The 23,575-nt window shown below is 34.8% G+C and overlaps 1 protein-coding gene across 1 annotated transcript in view; it reads left to right on the forward strand.

The window, feature by feature from the left end:
- Positions 1-21,633, forward strand: part of LOC129940241 (prolyl 4-hydroxylase subunit alpha-1-like) — a 95,138-nt gene extending 73,505 nt beyond the window's left edge. Inside the window, exons 6-9 of the mRNA XM_056048504.1 lie at positions 19,543-19,721; positions 19,781-20,332; positions 20,436-20,601; positions 20,747-21,633. Of these exons, the coding sequence (XP_055904479.1) occupies positions 19,543-19,721; positions 19,781-20,332; positions 20,436-20,601; positions 20,747-20,832 (983 nt within the window). The 3' untranslated portion in view covers positions 20,833-21,633. The remainder of the gene's footprint in view (positions 1-19,542; positions 19,722-19,780; positions 20,333-20,435; positions 20,602-20,746) is intronic.
- The last annotated feature ends 1,942 nt before the right edge of the window (positions 21,634-23,575 follow it).

The raw sequence follows: 23,575 nt of genomic DNA on the forward strand, positions 1-23,575 counted from the left end.
TTTAAGGCCGAATCCGAACGGCTAGTTTGAGAAAGCACTTTTTCATGACAAGAATTACTCTTGAAGGATTTGTCAATTCCTCGCAAGAGGCAGTACCCGCGAAAATTATTTTTTTTAATTAAGGTGGCACAGGCAGGGATTGAACCCTAGACCCCTTGCATGACAGTCCGACGCACTAACCATCATGCCACGGGTACTACGAAATGCTATTAAAATTGATAAAAAATTGTTTTCAAATAAAAATCTCGTTAACCAAAATAGATTTTGAAATCAAACTCTTTTATAATGTGCAAAATATTGTTGGCAAGTTTTAATTTTTTAGAACAATTCACTTGACCACTTTATCAAAAGCTTTAGGGCAAGATAAATCGACAGACGGGATGGAAAGTTATCAGTGTGGGTCGCATCACAGCCTCTATTTAAAATAAGTTTTGTTTTGCTTGTGTAACGGAAAAAAAAGTAATTTTGTGGACCAGTTTCGTGTTTTCAGTGAAAATCTTCGATTTTTGGCTACATTATATGTCTTCCTCAAATTTTCAGATTGAATTTTTAACAAAAAATATCTCTGAACTGTATAAAACCCATTCCCCTTTAAAAACAAAAATTGTTAAACAAAACAATAATCCATGGTTTTCTCGTGCCATTAGAGACTTGATGCAACAGCGTGCTTTCGGTTTTCATCCCCTCCTTCATTGGATTAGTAATTAGCCTTGGAATCGTTCAATACAAATTGTATTGGATGGATTTAAGTCTGAAAACCACAAAATAAATGCTGGTGTGCCTCAGGGCTCTGTTCTATCAGCAAGACTCTTTCTAATTTTTATTTATGATCTCCTGTCTACAATTTCTTATCCAGTACATTGTTTCGCTGACGATAGTACTCTAAGCTTTCCATATTTGTTTTCAGATTCACATCCCTATTGAATTCCCTCATTAAATTGCGACCTGAATAGCATTGTACAGTTGGGAATAAGAAATCGCGTGGAATTTAATGCTTCCAAAACCCAATGCTGTCTTGTATCGTTTAAGCCCCTTGCCATTATCCATAGATGGCACTTGTATCGAGGAGACTTAACATCTCGATATTCTCGGTATTTGTATCATCAACCACTTTTTTTGTGGTTCGATCACATGCGCGATGTCGCCAAAAACGCCGCAAGATGATTGGGTTTTCTAAGGCGATGCAAAAAGTTTTTCTCCCACTCTCCCACAAAAATTATATACGTCCAAAGCTTAAGAATAACTATCATCTCTGGGCTGGTGCACTTGCAAACCTACTTAAGCCTCTTGGACAGCCTTTAACGTAGAGCATTTAAATTAATTGATGATAACACATCATAGGATCATTAACGTCGCTTGAACATCGTCGTAAAGTTTCTTGTCTCACGTTTTTTACCGTTATTTAAACTATTTATGCTCAAGAAAAATAGCCAGTTGCATTCCTCCCCTTAAACAGTTTGACCGTATTACTCGCTCTTCTAAGAATGCTCATCAGTATACCCTCGAACCCAACTTCGGCCGTACTGTAAAATACAGAGATTCGTTCTTTAGCCGTACTACGCGAATGTGGAATGCCTACCACACACGGTTTTTCCCAGCCATTGCAGTATTCAGGAATTCAAAACCAATGTGCACCGACTCCACCATTCAACCTCCCTCTGCTCTTCCTAGTGCTCACACTGTGTCTTTAAATAATAAGGGTAGTAATATCCCCTTAAGTGTGCGCTTATTATGAAAAAGATATCGACAATCCGAGCTGCGTCGTATGTTTTGCTAATAGAGTAGTAGCTATGATACGCAAAGCTAAATACCAACATTTTTCTCAAAAGCTTAGCACAAGTTCAAATAGTCGCCAGTTCTGAAAAAATCTACGCAGAATCGGAAAGACAAAATTTGGTGCTGTTGAGGACATTGATGTCAATAAACTTAATACAAAATTCGTTTCTTCTCCACTGCAACAGGTCCCACAAATTTGGCCTTCAATTTCTGTTACTGACCAACGCAACAGTATAAAGCCTGGTTTTGAATTTTCTGCAGTAGATAGTGCTGATAAAAATAGAAAGAGTTCTTTTTATTAAGTCAAATGCTGTTGGTCTCCATGATGTACATCCTACCTTTTTGTGTATAACATTGCCAGTTATATTGCCATGCATCACTTTTGCTTTCAATACTATTTTGGCATCCTCGATATTCCCTGATTCATGGAAAGTTGCTAAAATCATTCCACTTCCCAAAAACGCTAAAAGCAAATAAACGTCTTTCTATCTATTAACCCAATTCTCAGCCCCTATCAATCTGGATTTTGGAAAAATCACAGATGTGTTACCGCACTTTTAAACGTTATTGATGGAATTAGAAAAGCATAAGATAAAGACGAGGAAACTTTTCTAGTTTTGTTGGATTTTTCAAAGGCTTTCGATTCCGTTAATAATGTCAATTTTTCATCTAGTGCAAATAAATATTTTTTTCTTATCTAACTAATAGGAAGCAAGCAGTGCAAGTTGGTAACACCCTATCAACTGGTGTACCACAAGGTTCCGTACTGTGTTCTCCCTTGTTTCCTGCATATGCAAATGAACATCCATCTTCATAAGTTAATTACAGCTATTACTTGTATGCAGATGATGTTCAGCTTTACTTCAGCTGTCCACTTGACCTTATCGAACGTGGAGCTTACTGTGTCCACGAGGACCTGAAGAGATTGATAGCTTAACGAACGATTGAGTTGAACATTCCTTATGTTTTTGGATTATAGGATATCTTATTTTGCCTCGCGCTTACTAGACATGCCTTTCGAAAAATATATACAGCTTCGTATTTTGAATTTGCACTACGACAATCTTATCGCACACCAACCACAATATTGTTTTGACAGAGTAAGAAGGGTGACCTCAAGCAAATCTCATCAGCTAATTATCCTTCTTTAATCATATTTAAATTCGGTTAAGCTTTGGAACACTATACTTCGAAGTATAAGAAAGCATGCCCGATGAATGGAACCTCAGTATTATTTAACCGATCCTGCAAAAATGAAGACCCTCTAAACTGCACCAACTATAGAGAAATCAGTCTACTTCACATCGCCTTTAAAATCTTCTCTGCCGAAATATGTAAACGTCTAAAGCCCATCGTCAACAACCTGATAGGTCCTTATCAGTGTGGTTTTTGACCAGGAAAGTCCACAATCGATTAAATATTCACAATACGGCAGATCCTGGAAAAAAACAAACAACGCCAAATCGACAATCACCATCTTTTTATGGATTTCAAGGCCGCATATGACAGCATCTACAGGGACGTGCTGTGTCGAGTTTTGGCATCCCTGCCAAACTTGTTCGTTTGTGAAGGATGACCATTTAGAATTCACGCTGCTCCATAAAGGTTGGAAACAACTTAACAGAACCTTTCGATGTCAAAAAAGGTTTTAGACATAGTAATGCGCTGTCATGTGCTCACACGTCAACACTAGAGGCACTATCTTTCAAAAGTCTGTCCAATTACTAGCATATGCTGATGGTATTGACATAATCGGAAGAACTCAGCGTGATGTCAATGGGGCTTTTGTGAGTATTGAGGCAGAGGCGGCAAAAATGGGTTTAACGATTAATAAAGGCTGTCGTCAAGAAAGGACATACAACACCGACGTCTTGTTCAAAACGTCACCATCGACAGACGTAACTTTGAGGTAGTCAAGGACTTCGTCTACCTAGGCTCCGCTGTAAACGCAGAAAACAACACCAGCGCTGAGATCAAAAGCAGAATAACTCTTGCTAACCGCTTTTTCTTTGGACTAAGAAAGTAATTGAGTGGTAAAGTCTCTCTCGAGGGACCAAAGTGTCGCTATATAAGACCCTTATCATCCCCGTCCTGCTATACAGTGCAGAAGCATGGACTATGACAAAAGCGAATGAAGGCACTTTGGGTCGTTTCGAGAGAAAAGTTCTTCGTGTGATCTACGGTCCCGTATGCATCGAAAGGGAGTGGAGGAGAAGATAAAATGACGAACTGTATGGGCTGTACAGCGACGTAGACTTAGCCAGAAGGGTAAAAGTCCAACGACTAAGATGGCTGGGTCACGTAGAGCGCATGGAAACTAATGCCCGGGCCCGGAAAGTCTTCGAATTCACACCCAGAGGACAGCACAGTAGAGTTGAAAGCGACCTCCAAAAATTGGAGCGTAAAACTAGAGACATATAGCTAGCGACCGAGCTAGATGGAGAAGTTTGTTGGGTGAGGCCCTAGTTCACACAGGACCGTAGTCCCAGCTAATGATAAATTAAGTAATTAAACAAAATCTGAATATCTTAAATCTTACTGTTGCTAAGCAATAACGATATTTAAATCAAATAAAAAAAATGTCCTAAGTTATGTTCACTTTGTTAACTATCTTTAATGGCAAAAATGTAAGTTTAAAATTCAGGAATGACCACATCTATTTTTATTCCTTATTTGATTCTTTAGGAATAACTCAAAGGGATTCAATCATTTGCTGCCATAAAGTTTTAACTACAATATTGGAGTATTTTTTTACTTTTTAAATTTTTCCACTTAACCGAAGCAAACAAAATAATAACCAAAACAAAATTATAATTATTTTCCATGCGAGCCCTAACGATGACGTTAAACGTGATATTAAATTAAAGTATTAAATTAATCGTAATTCCGGTAAACCCCGTTAAAGATACATCTTATAAAAAAAAAACCTCTGTGCAAGAATTATAAAGATGTTCTTTTATTAATGTGCATTCAGTTAAGAGGCCTTTTCAATTGTTTAAATTGAAATTTCTCCTTAATATAAGTAAGATTTATTTTTTATTTTCGCTTTAAAAACCAAAGCATACCTGATTCTGAACTTTATAGTTCATTGTAACAACTACATACAAATTTCTATTCTTCAAAATATAAGAACATGATGTCTGCCTACAACCTACATTTATATTTTGTATTTCCTAAAACAAAAGTTTTTAAAAGAAAAGTTCACCTTTTATGCTAAGTAAGTATAAAGTAGTAATATCAAACCCCCGCATCATAAAAGTCAAAGGACTTTAATTTCTTTTAATTTTTTTTTGTTGAGAAAATACATCAAGAGAGAAAAAAAAACAACGCAATGAATTTGTACCCCTTAAATCTTTGTGCTTTTTAATCCTCAATAAGATGTGATACTATAAAACTTTAAAACCATCAAAACTTTAAGGAAACCTCGAAGGATTAGTGTTTTAGAGGAAACATACCTACATCATCGGTTTGGATCTCTTATCACGACAGCCACAAGTTTTGAGCTTTCGGGAAAGTATGAAATATCTTTAGTTGTTAATATTTGCTGAAATTATATTTTTATTAAAATTGAATTATATAGAATCTCGTTCATATCCTTATCCAGATGAAGTTTCTTAACAAAACATTACTCGTATTTAAGGAAACACAATTTATATCCTTCTACCTGTGAACCTTAATACCGATATCCTTGGTGTCGTCACATCCAGGCATAATATTTAGGATTTATTACATGGAGGCATAAAATAAGACACTCACCTCATCTCTCCTTGACTCCCACTCCCACCCAAACTCCAGAAGGATGAAGACGTGAGTCTTTAATATCCTTATTGGATTTTCTGAATATTTGTGCCCCCATTTTGTTTTGTTTTCTAGCCTTGATTGTGTTTGTGTTCAAGTTCAAAGATCAACGCATAAATTATTGTTTATGAGCTTGAATATTAATTTTCTAACAAAAGCTATTTGTTCATTAGTTTTGACATTAGAGGTATGTAATGTGGGCAACGGACAAAACAAAATTGTTGATTTAAACCAAAAACAAAAAATGGAAACATAATTATTTTATAATACCCTTAGAAACATAAAAGCTTTTCCTATACAACTTATGTACTGTACGTTGTAAAATTTACATCCCTCTGTGCCAGATAAATTTTAAAGGTATTGGGGAAATAATGTTTCATACAGAAAGAGTCTCCTATGGTAGTTTTTTTTTGCATCTTCTATTGTTGTATATCTAAGCTGAATTGTTCTAACGAACTTACAACAAATGTATTAACTTTTTCGCAGGGATCGGGGAAGGATACGCCATAAACAGAGTTCAGGGTTGAAGGTAATTTATATATGTACATATATAGGTCCATAGGAAGTCTTGTAGTTTTTCTGAGTAATTTAATTACTTTTTGCTTTCTCTTTGATGATGTTTTTTGGGGCGAGGGATTTATATATGTAAAAGAACATAAGTAGGTATAGGAACCAGATGTTCGATACCCCTAGTGGGTTAAAAGGTTACATTCAATATAAACACTCCGTACCACTTGCAAAGGAACATGTTCTATTTATTGATTATAGTGAGTAGAAGTAGGTATATAAAACATCCTACGAAAATTACTTCCAGAATTTGACAGTTGATAGCGGCCATGTTTTTAAAGTTGCATCTATCAAACGGCTGCCATTTTCATGTGGCGCATAATCAACTGGATTACTTATCGCATTAATTAGTGAAGATTGTACAGCGATCAAAGCACTGGAGAACAACAAAATGTTAGGACTTCAAGGCATTTCCGCAGAATTTTTACAAGCAACATTATGTACATCGATTGAATTGCTCCAACGGACCATAGGGACAGCATGAGTCTCTGAATGCTTCCCTAATTAGTGGAAAAAAGAGTGACTGTCAAGCTTCCAAAATAAGAGGCTTGTTGCGCAGTTTTTGGAACTTTGACTGCAAAATGTAGCGAATTTTTCAAATGTCAAAAAATGACAATTTCAAAAGCGGCAGCTAATCAAATGCTGTTAATATGGTTGTAAGATAAGAGAGTGATTTTTATTTGGCTGAGATTTTATCACTTTAAAGCTTTTGACTTGACTCTTTAATGATAAATATTTTTCAAATTTAAATTCAATTTTTTACAGAAAGTTGAATTATTTTTTGAAGTTAACTAACTTTAAATGAGTCAGAACTTAGAGACAAAAGTTTTATTGTTTGGGTTTGCATAATTACCCAAAATGTTATTCTCCCATTAAACTATTTAATTGCTTTTTTTATTCCATTTGGAATAGATAATAGTCCAACCCTTTTCTAATCAACATGGCCGACACACAATTATCCCAACAATAACAAAAACCTAATTAATCCATCGAAGCCAACTATTTACACCACAAAACATGTCAATATAGTACAATACAAAAGAAGGATATGCGGCATAGCTTGATAGTAATATCCTGATGGTCCTTCAGCCTGTCGTGAAATGGATGGATGAATGAAAAGGATGCTATGCCGTTGTATATGTACCATTGTAGATATCAACAACTAAAGCATTTATAAATGTGGTGTTTTTTAGAAGAAGGCCTGAGGGTATTTCAGGGCCTACCTTTCAAATAAATTTAATATGTATTTTTACAAGTAGGGGTACATAAATTAAGAGCATTTAAAATGTCATTTGAAACTTAAAAAACCGAAAATTAGAAAACTTATTGTGCTTAAGAACTTTTTCTTTTTTTTGAAATGGAGGAAGAAATTCTATTAGCTTTAAATGTTTAAATGTATGACAGGACAGCACGTGCTATTTGTAGGCGGTATTTTTGGGGGCTTTTAATTTTCCAGCATATCCAATCAACAAAAAATAATTCATTAATATGCAATTCAACAGGGAAATAGCTTTACAAAATGTAACTATAAGATAATGAGCCATCAAAAGAATACAAGAATATACAAGAAAAAAAGGCTGGGATGCAACCCACCTGATAACTTCCTATTGTAGGTTTGCGTGTTTTGTAAAAAACTGTGCAGGTTAAATTATTCTTGAAAATTTGAAAATTAACAACAATGTTTTGCATAAAATGAAATAGTTTTATTTCCAAATCTGTTTTTCTTAATGAGATTTTTATTGGAAAATCAATTTTTAACAATTTTAATAGCATTTCTTAAATCTTTTTATTTCTTATATAAATTTTTTGTAGATTTTAATTTTTTATTAAAAAACTGACTGTAAAAAAAATTATAAAATAAAATTAATTTAAAGTCTAAACCTTAAATATTTGAAAAGATATTTAAGTCGAAAATCAATTCGTACCAACTACGAGCAATGTTTTTTTTAGGTGTTTGTTTTTTATGAACGGTGATGAAAAGGGTCTTAGGTATAGAGCGACACTTATGTCCCCGAGAGAGCACTTTACCACCCAATTGCTTTCTTAGCCCCAAGAAACAGAGGTTAGCAAGAGTTATTCTTCGTTTGATCTAAGCGCTGGTGTTGTTTTCTGCGTTTACAGCGCAGTCTAGGTAGACGAAGTCTTTGCTGTCGATGGTGAAGTTGTGAACATGAAGTCGGTTTTGTATTTCCTTTCTTGGCGACAGCATCTACTTTGTTTTGCCCTCATTAACCGTTAAACCCATTTTTGCCGCCTCTGCCTCAATACTCACAAAAGCCCCATTGACATTACGCTGAGTTCTTCCGATTATGTCAATATCATCAGCATATCCTAGGAGAGACTTTTAAAATATAGTGCCGCTAGTGTTGACGTGTGAGCTCTGTAATATTCTTTCAAATACGATGTTAAAAAAATCACGTGACAGCGCATCACCTTGTCTCAAATCTTTTTTGACATCGAAAGGTTCTGTTAAGTTGTTTCCAAAATTTATGGAGCAGCGTGAATGCTATATGGTCATCTTGCACAAACAGAAGAGTTTGGCAGGGATTCCATAACTAGACATGGCTTTATACAGCTCGTCCCTGTAGATGCTGTCATATGCGGCCTTGAAATCGATGAAAAGATGGTGGGTGTCGAATTGTCGTTCTTTGGTTTTTTCCAGGATCTGCCGTATTGTGAATATTTAATCGACTGTGCACTTTCCTGGTCAAAAACCACACTGATAAGAACCTATCAGGTTGTTAACGATAGGCTTTAGACGTTCACATATTACAGCAGAGAAGATTTTATAGGCGATGTTAAGTAGACCGATTCCTCTCTAGTAGGTGGAGTTTAGAGGGTCTCCTCTGCTCCAACGGCTTTATTAGACTTCAGCATAGATATGCCAATCTTTACTTCTGCTAAGTAGGGAGGATGGGATTGTTGGTTTTCGTCGACTATGTTGAATGGATCATCATCCTGCCTGGCAGTGGAATTTGGTTCGTTGTCGACGTTATATAGTTACCAGAAGGGTCCTTCCATATCCTAGCATTGTCTGCGGTTCCACTATCATGTTTCCACTTTCGTCTCTGCAGCCTTCGGTTCTAGGTTTATGTACCTGTGAATTTCGTTTCACCTGTTTATAAATCTTTCAAACTTTATTCCCTCTTTTAAACCTCTCAACATCATCGACCGCACGCTTCTCATGCCATCTCTTTTTCCTTCTGAGAAGCCGGTGTTGCTCTAGCCTCTTCTGCTCATAGAGCTCATGAGCAGCTCTCGTCCTTTTATGCAGCGCCGCTTTGCGTGCCTGCAATTTTGCCGCTGATTTTCGATACACTGTGTTGGCGGCAGAGAACTTCGAGAGAGGTTACTTGTAACTCGGTCGGAAAAGTATTTGGCGGTCGCTGGCGATTGTAGCCGTTCAAAGTTGTACCTTCTCGCAGCACCTCCCTGTTTTGCCTTGGGTCTGGAAAACCGAAGTGCTACCTTGGCTACAACGAGGTAGTGGTCCTAGTCGATGTTAGCTCTTTGGAAAGTTCGGACATGCATGATGCTGAAAGCGTGTCTGGGGTCGATCGCAATATGGTCAATATGGTTGACGCTATATTCATCTGGAGAACTCCAAGTTTCTTTGTGGATGTTGAGGTGTGGAAAACACGATTGCAATAACTTTCTATGGAAAGTTTAATATTTGACTAATGAATATATTGATAATTTGATAAATGACAGCGTTGGTGTACATATTCTCTGTCTAGTTTCAATTTTGGACAGTTAATAGCGTCAATGTATTTAGCTACGAAGTCAAAAATCGTCTATTTGAATATTATTGTTTTATATTTGCTAAAATTTTATGTCAAAGAGACAATCCGGACATTTGGAATTGAAGACAGGGTTTGAAGAAAACTGTCAATGAATTTAAAAATACTGCAATGGCAAAGAAAGACAGAGTGTGGTAGAGTATAACACATTCGACCTGTACGGCTTTAAAACGAATCTCCTTACTTCACGGTACTTCTGCAGTTTAGCTTGAATGCAAGTATATATTTCCCTAGAGCAAAGTCCATTAAAATACTGGCAAAAATTAATCAACTGTATTTATGACACCAACGATTTTAAATGCTCTCCTTTGAACGCTGTCAAAGAAAGTTAAGAATGTTACAAAAACACCAGGCTAGAGATCGAGGTTATGTTCAAGCTTTTGATTAAACGTTTTATAGATCAAAGCCCATTCAAAGGGTGATAAGAAGTTCTTGATTCAACTTAGATGAATCAAACATTTTTCGGAATTTTTGGCTACATTGCGTATCATGATGAACATTACAAAGAGCTAGAGAGTAAGTGTCACTTGTGAAATAAGGCAAAAAGATCATTAATAAAAATGAAAAAGTGTTTTGGAGACAGGTAAGAGCCCTTCGGCACACCATCTTTTATATGTGTGTTTCAGACTTGATCCTATCTTCTGTTGCTTATTGTTGGTACACTGTTTGCTTAATAAACTAAATATTAGGTTACCAAAATTGACCTCTTGCTGTGGCAGCCGTACTATCGTTTCTTAAACTCTTTCATTCTTCGAGATAATTGTTGACTTAATAATAAACCCATGTTTCCTTAGAACAAGAACGAAGGGCCGTAAGTGCAATCGATTGACAATTAGAGGATTAGATAGATTAGGGTATAGTCATTTCAAGACTTTTGTCTTATACGAACGGTAGCAATTTTGAATCTTGTATACATTTTGAAACAACCTTTATTTACAAGCTAGCGGATCAAAAGAAAAAGTAAATAGCGAAATTTACTTTAATGGGTAATCAAAGCCTTTTGAAGTAAATTGGTAAATCTGAAAGAGTTATTACGATTCGAGGAATAATAACATCGTCCCAATTTCCACAATTTCTTAAATGTTTCGATCTCGAAGGACATCTTAATTCCGGAATAGCATTGTTTTCAATCTTTATTAAAGCCTTATAAAAATTGTTGCTTATTACGTGAGTGCACATTACAGGACAGCTTAAATGAGTTAAGAAACTCTACTGAGTATGAAGTGTTTTGTTCTGAGTCATTGACTTGTCTATTGACAATTAATCCCTCACAATTTCTTCTATTTCATCAAATATACTTGAATTTATTTTCAAAATAACTTTGTTTTTGGTGCTAGAATCGTTATTTGACAGAAAAATAGTATAAATAAGGGTAAACACTTGAAATATTCAGAATAACTATGTACTAAATTACAAAAATCTTCCTTATGTATCACAAAGCTCCCGGTATAAGTTTCTAACCGCTCATGTCGTTATAGGAAACAGCTAATGATAGCCAACGATAATAAGTCTAAAAGCAGCCAGCACCTAACGATATGTAACTAATTAATGTCCAAAAATGGAATATATTGAATACTAAATTACAAGCGTTACCAGCGGATCTGATCAAATGAGCTGTGAATGAGACATTTTACAGCTGTAAAAAGCAGATTTAACCAATCTCTAGACTCGTTACTGCCTAGACGCAAAAATGTATGCCATAATATAACTCCGTTGCGACGTGAAGGACGGACAAACAAGCAAACAAACAAGATGACTTCCTCATTTATTATATTAGAAAAGATTCTAAAACAATATTCTCTATTTTATTATGCCTTCTGCATTTAAAGTAAATCCGTGTTCTTAAAATATCCTTAGACTATATAATTCGATATAAGGGTCCTTAAAAAGTTAATACCATGTGTAAAAGGACTTTTTGAGGTCGTCGTACTAAGTTGATTCTGGGTTATGCAGCTCATTGACTGGACGAACACAACCTCAATCCTTCGTTTTTTTTTATTGCATATTTTACATACATATTCGAAATGATGATAAAATATGTAAGAAAAAACTTGCAAATGGTGTCGGAGTCCTTACCAGTAGATACTTTACTCATTTCCCTTTTTTAAGCATCATATTCATCACCAAGGTGATGACTATATATTGTTATTCCATCCACGTCCTGTATACAATATACCTACATTCAGTACGATGCAATTTAATAGGGACATGTTGAACATTATACATAATGTACAGTATATTTCAATAATGCAGAATGTACTATACATATATAGGCATACGTAAGGGGGAAGGGTATACTATTATCACTTTTATCTCATACGATGCTTACTATATAACATCAGCTCCAGGTAAATTTCTCAACATATATATAACAATTCATTTATGTAAATGTCACCCCATTATGCTTGAACCTACCTGTGCCTATACTCCCATCGTTCTCGTTCTAGTCGTCCTTCGTTCGAAGCTCGTAGTTGACAAGGACGGTATAGGAAATACAAAGTTGAGTATGTGGCAAGTGTTACAACTTTACATGATGGAAGCATGAATTAATGTTTTACAATTGATGGAGCAGCCGTAAGCCTCGTTCTTCCGATTAAAAAAATATTTTGAATTCTTCCTTTTTAAACCCTATGTAGCTTTACCTGCTCATTCTGTAGTCTGTACCAACCTGATGCATTTGAACAAGGACAATAAAGCCCTACCAATAAGGGCGAAAAATAAGCTGTGCCGTTTTGCTTTAACATTTCATTTTTATTGAATAAATTATAAAACATTAAGAAAAAATATAGAAACATAGAATTTGAATTTATGAATCTTATAAAACAAAACCTAGGTTTTTACCTAAGTTGACAATAAGTAAACAAAAAACATAGAAATTTGTAATTTCCGCAACTTATTATTAAAGGCTGATTGAAGGCAAATTATTAAGCATCAAATGGTATAATTTAAAAACTATTGTTAGCTATGCATCGCTTCTTTAGGGATGAAGTAAAGCATAATAAACATAGAACGCCCTTTAACATTAAATCCTTCATTTATTCATCTCTCTTAAGCAGCTTTTATTGTTTGGTTTGGGAATTTCTCAATGTTTTTTGTAAAGATTCTATTAGTTGAAGATATGAGAACAAAAAACACATATAAAAGAGAAAACATAGAACCACAACACAAATTGAATAACATGAAGTGAGAAAAACATAGAACTTAAATAAATGAATAAATAACATCTTTTAATACAAAAACTTTAAATAGGTTTTCTATAAAGTGTTGGCAACAAATAAACAAAAAACATAGAAAACATCGCACAACGAATTTGTAATTTCCGCAAGTTATTATTGTAGGCTGATCCAAGACAAACTGTTAAGCATCAAATCCTATAATTTTAAAAGTATTGTTAAAAAACATAGAACGCTTTTTAACATTAAATCTTTTCACACAAAAAAACATAGACAAACATTAAACGTTAAATAATCGAATTTTTAACTTTGTGAATATTGTTCTCATTGCTTTGAACTTTAGATAAAAATTGATGAAATGACAATAAAACCACGAGACACAAATACAGAAGCCTAATAATTGAAAGTAACAAATAAAAGAGAGAAAATATTTTGAAAGCCAGATCAGGATTCAGGAATGCTTGTGAATTCAAAATTGAACTCAATGCGGTGCTTTGGAATGGGAAAGGTGCACACATAATTGAATATAGCCCATGATATACTATCTATCTACATCTACCTTTATTTACATGCACAAAAACACACAGGAGTAAAAGACCAGCTCAATAATTCAACTAGGATATACTATACTTTGTTTTTTTTTCTATGTTTTGTTATCCTAGATATTGCAATAACGTTATTTTGTTTTGTATTTCCTTTTTTTGTATCTTTTTGTTGTTTAGTGTTGTTGAGTATCTTTTGTGCTGACATAGAGTTATGTTATGTGCATGTTGTTGGCAGGTATTTTCCAGGGATATTTTAATTAGCAGATAGACAACAACTACGAATATCCTGCCTACTGTGATGCGAGCGAACGAACGTAGTCCTCTGTTGGTGATTTCTTTTTTGTTTGTTGGTTTTACGAACAGGATAGATTGAGGAGTTAGTGGGGTTGATAGTTGATATAGTGTATCGGGTTTCATGGAACAATATTGATCAGAGATGATGTTGATTTTTTAATTATCCTTTCTCTCTGAAAGAAAATTGATTTGTGAAAATTTGAAATGTTTTCCTCAAATAGAAATTAAAATAGTATTCAAATGAAGTGAAAGTTTTCCTTTTAATTTTTAGGAATTCAAAAATGCTGTCATTCGAATTTAGATTGAAACTAGTCTATTAAAATACAAATCAGCAGATTTTACTTTTATACAATCCGCTTTAACTGAATACGCACAAACGTTTTTGAAAATACTTTTAACATCTTTTCCAAATATTGTAAGGTACCTATTGTGCCACCTGGTGAAGCTTACTTCTTCCATAAGATGTTAAGAAAAGAACTTGAAAAAGATCATCCAAAATCAAATACTAGTTTTTTTTTCGTTTTTGAAAATTAAATTGAACAATTTATTGAGCCAACTGAATAGGTAAAAAAATACAAAAAAATGGTATTGGATTGGGATAAAACAAGTTTCTTTTAAGTTTGTTACTACAACTTTTACTTTTAACCATTTCGTAAATTAGTTCCGGTATGAATCCTACATCCTTTTGATATAATTCAACGATTACTTACTTGATTGCTGAAATTAAGGATTCTATGTTTTTAAACATAGGATAAGTTTATTTAATAAAGTCAAGATCAGATGAATACGGCAGTTTTTGAAGGAAGTGCAAATTTCGCTCCTCTGTCTTAGCAATGAGCAACGAGTGAATAGGCGCGTTATCATGTTTGTGGGTCGAAAAATAATAGATTATATAGAATAAGAGCTTTCCAAGACCTTAACCCTAACAATTCCATAACAATTGATAGATTTGGTTTTATAAAAGTTTATTAAGATTAAAAAATGTAATGAACAAACTGCATAAAAAAAGTAAAATTTCAGTTGCTTTTCATGATTAATTTTGTCAAATAATCAGGAAATACGAATTTTTAAGGAAGTTTACATATAAACAGTACATTTGGTTTCTGGAATCGAAAATTAAAAGTAATTCAAATTGGGATTCCATTAAACGTTTCGTACAAGGGGGTCTCAATTTAGGATATAGATACAATTTTCGATAATTTTGCCTCATTTTTTCAATCAAACTTATGCTAGCGTCTTTATCCTCAATTGATAATAATTACTCAGTAGCACCTGATAATTTCCCATCAATTCTTTTAAGGGAGTGTAGATACAACCTTGCTGATCCACTTTGCTACATTTTTAACCCATCTTTAAGCCAAGGAATTTTCTTAGACACGTGGAAGTCTTCTATAATCAATCCACTCCATAAAGCAGGATCTAAAAGCTCTTTCGAAAACTATAGACCTATTGCTAAGCCACAGTTAGTAACTAAGTTATTTGAAGCAATAGTGAAAAACAAATTATATTCTTAAGTTAGGAACTATATTTCTGAATTCCAACACGGATTTATGAGTGGCAAATTGACAGCAACTAACTTATCAATTTGCACAAGCTACTGCCTTAACTGTATGGAAAATCGGTTACAAGTTGACACTATCTATATCGATTTTTCAAAGGCATTTGATCGTGTTCAACATAATATTCTAATAAGAAAACTTGAATTGTTTGGATTTCACTCTGTGGTTCTTAAATGGATTCAAAGTTACTTAAAATTGGTAATGTGTTTTCTAAAGACATAATGAACTTTTCCGGCGCTCCACAAGGTAGCCATCTTGGACCGCTCCTTTTTATTATTTTAACTAACGACCTACCGCAATATCTTTTACACACAAAATGTCTTTTATATGTTGATGACCTTAAACTCTTCAGCAGTATAAGATGTCTTGCTGAAATGTCCAGAATGATCTAAATAAAGTACTTTTTAGTTGTAAATTAAATGTGCTTTATTTTAACAACGGTAAATGTAGTGTTGTTACTTATTCAAAAATCTTAAATCCCTTGTGTTTTGAATACAAACTTGGTTTTGATTCTTTGCAGAGACTTTAGTTTTTCACTTCATATACATGATCATGTCATTTCCAAAACTTACTTAATGTTGGGCTTCATAATTCGAAATGCAAAACTTTTTAATGATCCTTGTACACTAAAAACACTATACTCATCTATTGTTAGACCGGGGTTAGAATATTGTGGCGTTATATGGAATCCCCACACAAATCCAGGATTTATCGTATTCAAAAGGTTCAGAAAAAAGAGGCTGGGGTGCGACCCACACTGATAACTTCCCATCACTTCTGTCGATTTGTCTTGCTTAAAAGTTTGTCTATATCTACTCGTATCAATTTTTACCAAATTTGCGTACTATTTTATGTAGATTTTATTTTTTATGAAAAAACGGACTGTTGGATTTTTATATATGTATATATCGAAAACAATATTTTCTGTGAAATAAGACATTTGGGGTTAACCAAAGTGTTCACCTTTTTTTCAAACTGCTATGGTAAAAAAACCACCCACGCAATTTTCTTGAGAGCCCTTTCTGCATCTTTCTCCCTTATTAGCTGTATAACAAAATTTAATTGAAGTCGATATCTCTTCTGGTTACAATAACTTCCTATTGGAAGTTAAATAGGTACAAAGTTTGCTTTGTGTAAAATCTATAAAAATTCAGATGTTCCATGTTATGAGACTAGATGTACTCTTATAGACTTAAAACCTCTAGTTTTAAGAAGAAAATTGTATTCCGTCCTTTTTGCTAATAGTGTCCTCAGTTCTAATATTGATTGTCCAATGTTGTTATCAATGTTCAATATTTACGCTCCAGCTTGTAGCTTGCGCCCAGAGATGGCGATTTTTTAAATATTCCTTACCATAGTACAAGTTACGCTAAACATAATCCAATCACAAATTGCTTGTATAAATTTCAACGAATTTGACTCAGCTATTGACTTTAATGTAAATAGAAATGTAAATAAGAAAAATGTATTGAGTCTATTGTAACAGTTATTTTTTTTTATTATTTAAATATCAAAGATGTATGCATTGCATATATATATTATATTGTTAGTAATGTAGTCTATAAAAAGTTTGTAACTTGATTTACGAATTAAATAAATAAATATAAAAACTACCGACGCAATTTTCTTGAGAGCCCTTTCTGCATTATTATCTGTACAACAAAATTTTTTTGAAGTTGATATCTGTTCTGGTTCTTGAGCTATGGATGACGAAAAAAACGGAAAGTACGGATTTACGGACGTACGAACGTACGTACACACGTTTGCTCAGATATCACTCTCAAAACAAATGAATTTCGACTATAGGGAACTCGAAAAGTCGAGAAATGTCAACATTTTCGTGTTGCACGCACTTTTCAAAACGGTACCTACTGTTGAGCGTTACACACTGCAATAAGATGTCTCTCCCATACAAAAAAAAATCCATTAGGGTTAAGTCGGGGGACCTCGGTGGTCACGGAATGTCCGCAAAACGAGTAATAAGGTTCAACAAAAAGATATCAGTTATCATGTGTCGGTAATTGACATTTGTTACCTGGCCCTAAGCATTCTCGAAAAAAATGGCCCAATTATCCCAAACTGTTACCCTGGGGCAATGCAGTGGCTGTTAGTGTTTTAGTCGAGGGTTATGGGTTCTTGAAGCCCAGATATATCAGTTTTGTTTAGTAACATGTCCGTTTAAATGAAAATAAGCCTCTTCGCTGCGAAAACTTGAATTCAAAGTACGAGTTCTTCAGATATTTGAATTCTATGAATAATCACTCTTGGAAGTTTCAGTAAGGCTCCGGTTTTGTAACGAATATCGTGGATTTTAACGTAAACTCTCTTCAATATTTGCGGAATTCCTTGAAGATCTACTCGATTGAGACTTAGTTGCACGGAACCTCTGTACCCACGAACGAATTGAATTCACACTCGGCCCATCACTTATTCCTCGTAAAACGAAGTGTGAACAAAACTTTCCATGAGAGACTAAGTTCTACGGAACCTCTGCACCGACTAACCAATTGAATTCACACCCGGCCCATCACTTATTCCTCGTAAACCGAAGTGTAAACAAAACTTTCCATGACCAATTGTTAACCTTGAAAAATGTCTCGATGACGAACGCGCGCTTCTTACTTGAATAGTTTGACATCTTGACTGATAATTCCACACGATCACTTTTTTCAATGACACCACTCCCCCGACACCGTTTATTAGTTTTTGATATGATCGTGTTTAAATACATAAACCTTCCACCAAACACTCTGTATTTTCTCCTCCACTCTCACACACAGCACAGCAGACGGGAACAAACCCATCCTAAGACGTTCTTATCTTCCCTTGAAAAGGTCCAAGCCTCAGCGCCATTATAAAAAACCGGAATAGTAAATGTTTTATAGATGGTAAGTTCAGATGCTCAAGAGAAGACTTTGCTGCTTAGTTGCCTTCTAAGTACAAATCATCGACTTGAAAGAGTTATTCTCCGTTGATTTCAGTACTGGTGTTGTTGTCTAAATTTAAAGCGGTGCATCGGTAGACAAAATCCTTAACTACCTTAAAGTTATCGCTGATTTAAATGTTCTTTTTTGTTGAACACTTATACTTGGTCTTGCCCTCATTGACCACTGAAAACATCTTTTCCGCTTGGGTCGCAAAGCTCCCTGTCATCACGCTTTGATCTTCAAATTATGTCAATACTATCGGCGTATTTAAGAAGATTAAACCTCTACTGTTGACGGTTGAGTCTTGCAAAATTCTTTCCAGAACGATGTTGACAGTGCATCGCGTTGTCTAAAACAGGTTTTTGACATCAAAAGCATCGATGACATATCTCCTGACCTTGATAAATACTTTTCCAATAGTTGTTCCGCAAAAACGGACAAGTTTGAAAGATATGCCAAAACTAGACATTTTTCTGTAAAGACCTTTACTATAGATGCTGTCATACGCGGTCGTGATGTCGACAAAGAGCTGTTGGGTATCGATTGTTCCTGAGTTTTTTTTTTCCCAAAATTCGCCGTAATGTGAATATTTGTTCTATGGTGGACTTTCCTGGTCTGAAGCAACATGGGGAACTATCAGGTTGTTGACGACATTTACATGATAAAGCAAAAGAATCTTATTCCTACGTTCAGCAGATTGATGCCTCTGAAGTTCGTGCAGTTCAAAGGGTCACTTTTGTTGAGTATTGGGCAAATAATGCCGAAATTCTGATTACCAAATATTTTGGTCTGTTCACTGTTTCTTATTTTTTATAGTATATAATCAAAATAAATTGTTTTTTTTTCTAATAATTTATTTGTTGCTGGGACAGAAAGTAAGGCTGAGTATATATCAAAACTTAATCGACAAGTCATCGTAAATAGCACACATTCAACTAATATTATAACAATGCCCCAATTTGAAGCCATTAAATGAAATATTCTATACTTAACGAAAGCTTAAACACATCTTGACATTGTTATTTTGGCTCACATATGCTTAAAATGTTGAACTTTCTATTTGGAATTGGTCTAACTTCATATTTTTTTTTTAACTATTTCAGGTAATCTCGAAAGTGCTCTCACAATGACCAATGAACTGCTTGAAATAGTTCCTGACCACGAACGTGCATCTGGCAACAAAGTCTTCTATGAAAAAGAACTCGAAGAGATTGCCCAAAAAACTGTCAAAAAGAAAGTTAAACGCGATGATGGTTCTGATGAAGTTGCCATTTCTGATCTTGTAAGTACATTTTTAAACCAAAAATAAAATGTCTTCGTCTAATTATGAAAATTCAACAGCCAATTGAATTAAAAGAAGAACAAGACTCACTTGACCTCTCCGAACGAAAGGTCTATGAGATGTTATGTCGTGGTGACTTAAAACCTCATCCAAGTCAATTGAGATCGCTGCGTTGTCGTTATGTCAACAATGGCATTCCATTCCTTCGTTTGGCTCCATTCAAGCTGGAAGAAATCAATGAGGATCCTATGATTGTGATATACCATGACGTCATGTATGACTCTGAGATTGAGGTGGTTAAGAAAATGGCTAAACCACGTTTCCGTCGTGCCACCGTTCAAAATGCAAAGACTGGCGAGCTCGAAACAGCTCACTATAGAATAAGCAAATCCTCATGGCTCAAGACTGAAGAACACCCTGTGATTGGCAATATCGTTCAACGTACAGCTGATATGACGAGGTTGGATATGGCCTCTGCTGAAGAACTCCAAGTGGTCAACTATGGTATCGGTGGTCATTATGAACCTCATTTCGATTTCGCTCGAAAAGAAGAGTCTCGGGCATTCCATAATCTGGGAACCGGGAATCGTATTGCAACAGTCCTCTTTTATGTAAGTATATTAATTCATATGCGGATCGAAGTCGTGGCATGATAGTTATGCTGTGAGACCATTTTAATGTTTGCTCTGATGTTAAATCCTTCCATATGTATAGATGAGCGATGTAGAACAAGGTGGGGCCACAGTTTTCACAGCACTTCGCAAGGCACTCCAGCCAAAGAAGGGTACAGCAGCGTTTTGGTGGAATTTGCATAAATCCGGAGAGGGAGATTTCAGGACGAGGCATGCTGCATGTCCAGTGCTAACCGGATCCAAATGGGGTGAGTTAGCGTCGCCGCTGCTGCCCGTGACGATACAGCATTTTCCAAGCAAAACCACATTGATGTGGGTTTTGTTTCATATATTTCCATGTTTTTAACTCGGTGTTTTTTTCTGTGTTTTGCCTTTTTAATTCCATCCATGCAGTTTCAAATAAATGGATACATGAGCGTGAACAGGAGTTCATACGTCCATGTGGTCTGGAGCCTGACCATGGAGAGTTCGCCATTTAGTGCGGTTCCGGTTGCTGTGATGGCAGAAACCCGAAACACAAATGTGGAAATGAATATAAGGATTTTAAAATAAAGTTCTATATAGATTTAGTTATGTAGCTTCATATGTGAAGAATGTATGTGGGCTCACTTAATACTCGAACAAATTTAATACACTCCACACAAAAAGTATTGGTTCACTTTTATTAAAAATATATTTTATTTAATTTACTCTTGTACTTGTACTTAAGTCTTCCCTACGATAACCTTTTTTCTGTCTTTAAAAAAAAAGGATGAACTTCCTTTCCCAGTGCAATATTTTCGTCTTTTCAATTCGATTGATAAAGATTTACACTTGTTGTTAAAATTTAACACTTTTAAAAAAAATATTTAGTGAACATTTATTTTGTTTTATCGTACAGTGTGAAAAAGATATCATTTAACAGGAGGTAAAAGTAGATTTTATAAAAATAAAAGTGAACCAATACTTTTTTGCCAGAGTGTATACAAAAGACTATAGTGAAATTTTTCCATTATTAAATTAGAATAGATTCTGTATGTGGGTTTATATTGTACACGAACGATGTATACCCAACTACAGAACATTTAATGTAAAGAAGAAATGAAAAACATAAAATAGGTGTAATCAAATTAAATCTTAAATCTTGTTATAAGTTTAATATGTACAGACAGACACTTTTTATAGGTATTTTTTAAACTTTTCATTTTAATTTTTAAGTACCTACGTAACTAATCGAATATTATTTTTTATCCTAATGAGATGATAATGACAAGAAGAAATTAAATGAAAAAAAATACGAAGATAAATAAAGTGTTGAAGATGAAAAAAAAATAAAAATTGTTTCTTTGAAAAAGCGTGATTGAACATTAAAGATGGTGTAAGTATGTAAAATTTGCAGATGTTTTAAGTTCCTTAAAAGGTGTACCTTATATAGCGAACGTCAACTTTTAGATGTAAAAATAAGAAAATATTCCAAGAACATGGAACTACTAAAATACAAAATTTGGTTGAAGCTAGATTGATCTGGAGAACTCGAAGTTACTTAATAAATATTAAAGAATGGAAAACACGTATTAGCTGCCATGACATTTCGCCCCGTAGCAAAGTCTATGAACCTGAATTCGTTATTGGAAGTATTGGGTAGGATGTTTTCCCTATTATTCCACCAAAGATTTCGTACCTTCCTAGCTTGGCATTGAAATCGAGCAGGACACTTTCAATATCGAGGCTAGGACACTGGAACAGCATGTTTTCAGTGTTATCGTCCTTCTTATCTATTTGGGCATATGAACATATAAGGCTAAGGCCTGGATGCGGATGGTCATGGGGCGCCAGCTGATGCACCTTTAGATCAAGACTTATTTAGCAGTTTTTCATTTTCTTTTTACCTGGCCCATCCCATTGCATTTGTTAGGTGGCGATGATATTTGCTTTATAGCACTCAAGGTCTTCAACTGATTCTTCCGAAGACCGTATTCGATTCTGGTTTTTGCTTGGCAACTTGTATTTCATTAGGTGGCCAGAAAGTCAACCTAACTCACGACCTTTAAACTGAAGAACCAGCCTCTAAATTACCTCTTTTTACTGGCCTAAGCTCTGAATATGTGGTAGTAGACCTAAGGTGTTCACTACAATGGCGGATCCAGAGGGGATGGTAAGGGTCATGACCCAACCTGGAGATAATTTTGTTTTAATTTCCTAGGAACTCCCTTGAATTCAAAACTATTGCGTTAATGGATATGACTCTCATTATGTTTCGAGTTTTTAATTTCTTATATATAAAAACAAAGTTTATATTCTACTTCCTTGGAACTTTGCTTGCCAAAAGTACAACTTTAACAGAGGAATGGTCCAAGTACATAATATGAATGGAAATATCAGCCCTTTTTTCATTAATTTTTGACCAATAGACGATCTAGGGAGGGGGTAACCTGAGCCATTTTTAAATAAAGATTTTATCTAAATATTTGTCAGTAATTTAACGACATTTTCCAAAAAATGGTTTTCTGTCAAAAACAACTAAATTTTGGTTTCACTCAATTTAGAATTTCCAAAAAATTTAGTAATGCTTTAAATTATTTTCATAACATTTGTTTTGAAGAAAAAGAGCAAATATTCAGGTTCTAAAAGAAACCTTGACTAAGAGATCGTCACATTGATAATAAGTTTCCTTTAAATCCTGAACTTCGCCTTCAATTACGTCTCAAAATAATTTTAAACTCTAGCTTTTAATTAAGCATGACATTACGACGGTAGAAATGTCAAAAACGGTTTTTTTCATTTTTTCGAAACTTTCTAAATGTTTCCCTTAATTTGGCTTCTTTCTACAAGAAAAACATATTTCGGTATTGACCGAGAAGAGTACCCTTCATAAAACCGTTATTTCTCTTAAGTTTTCTTAATAATGTCTTAATATTTATTGTTTAGTAGCACCCGTGGCATGTTGGTCAGTGCGTTGCACTGTCATGCAAGGGTCTTGGGTTCAATCCCTGCCTGTGCCACCTTAATTTAAAAAAAAAAAAATCGCGGGTACTGCCCCTTGCGAGGAATTGACAAATCCTTCAAGAGTAATTCTTGTCATGAAAAAGTGCTTTCTACAATTTTCGGATTCAGATTCGGCCTAAGATTGTAGGTCCCTTCCATTCCTGACAACAGTACTCGCACACAGGAATGGTTGCGAGTTGTCACTAGGCCCTGGTTCACAACGGACTGTTGCGAAACCCAATTTAATTTAATATTTAT

The sequence above is a fragment of the Eupeodes corollae genome, chromosome 1 (assembly GCF_945859685.1).
Source record: "Eupeodes corollae chromosome 1, idEupCoro1.1, whole genome shotgun sequence".
Classification (NCBI taxonomy): domain Eukaryota; kingdom Metazoa; phylum Arthropoda; class Insecta; order Diptera; family Syrphidae; genus Eupeodes; species Eupeodes corollae.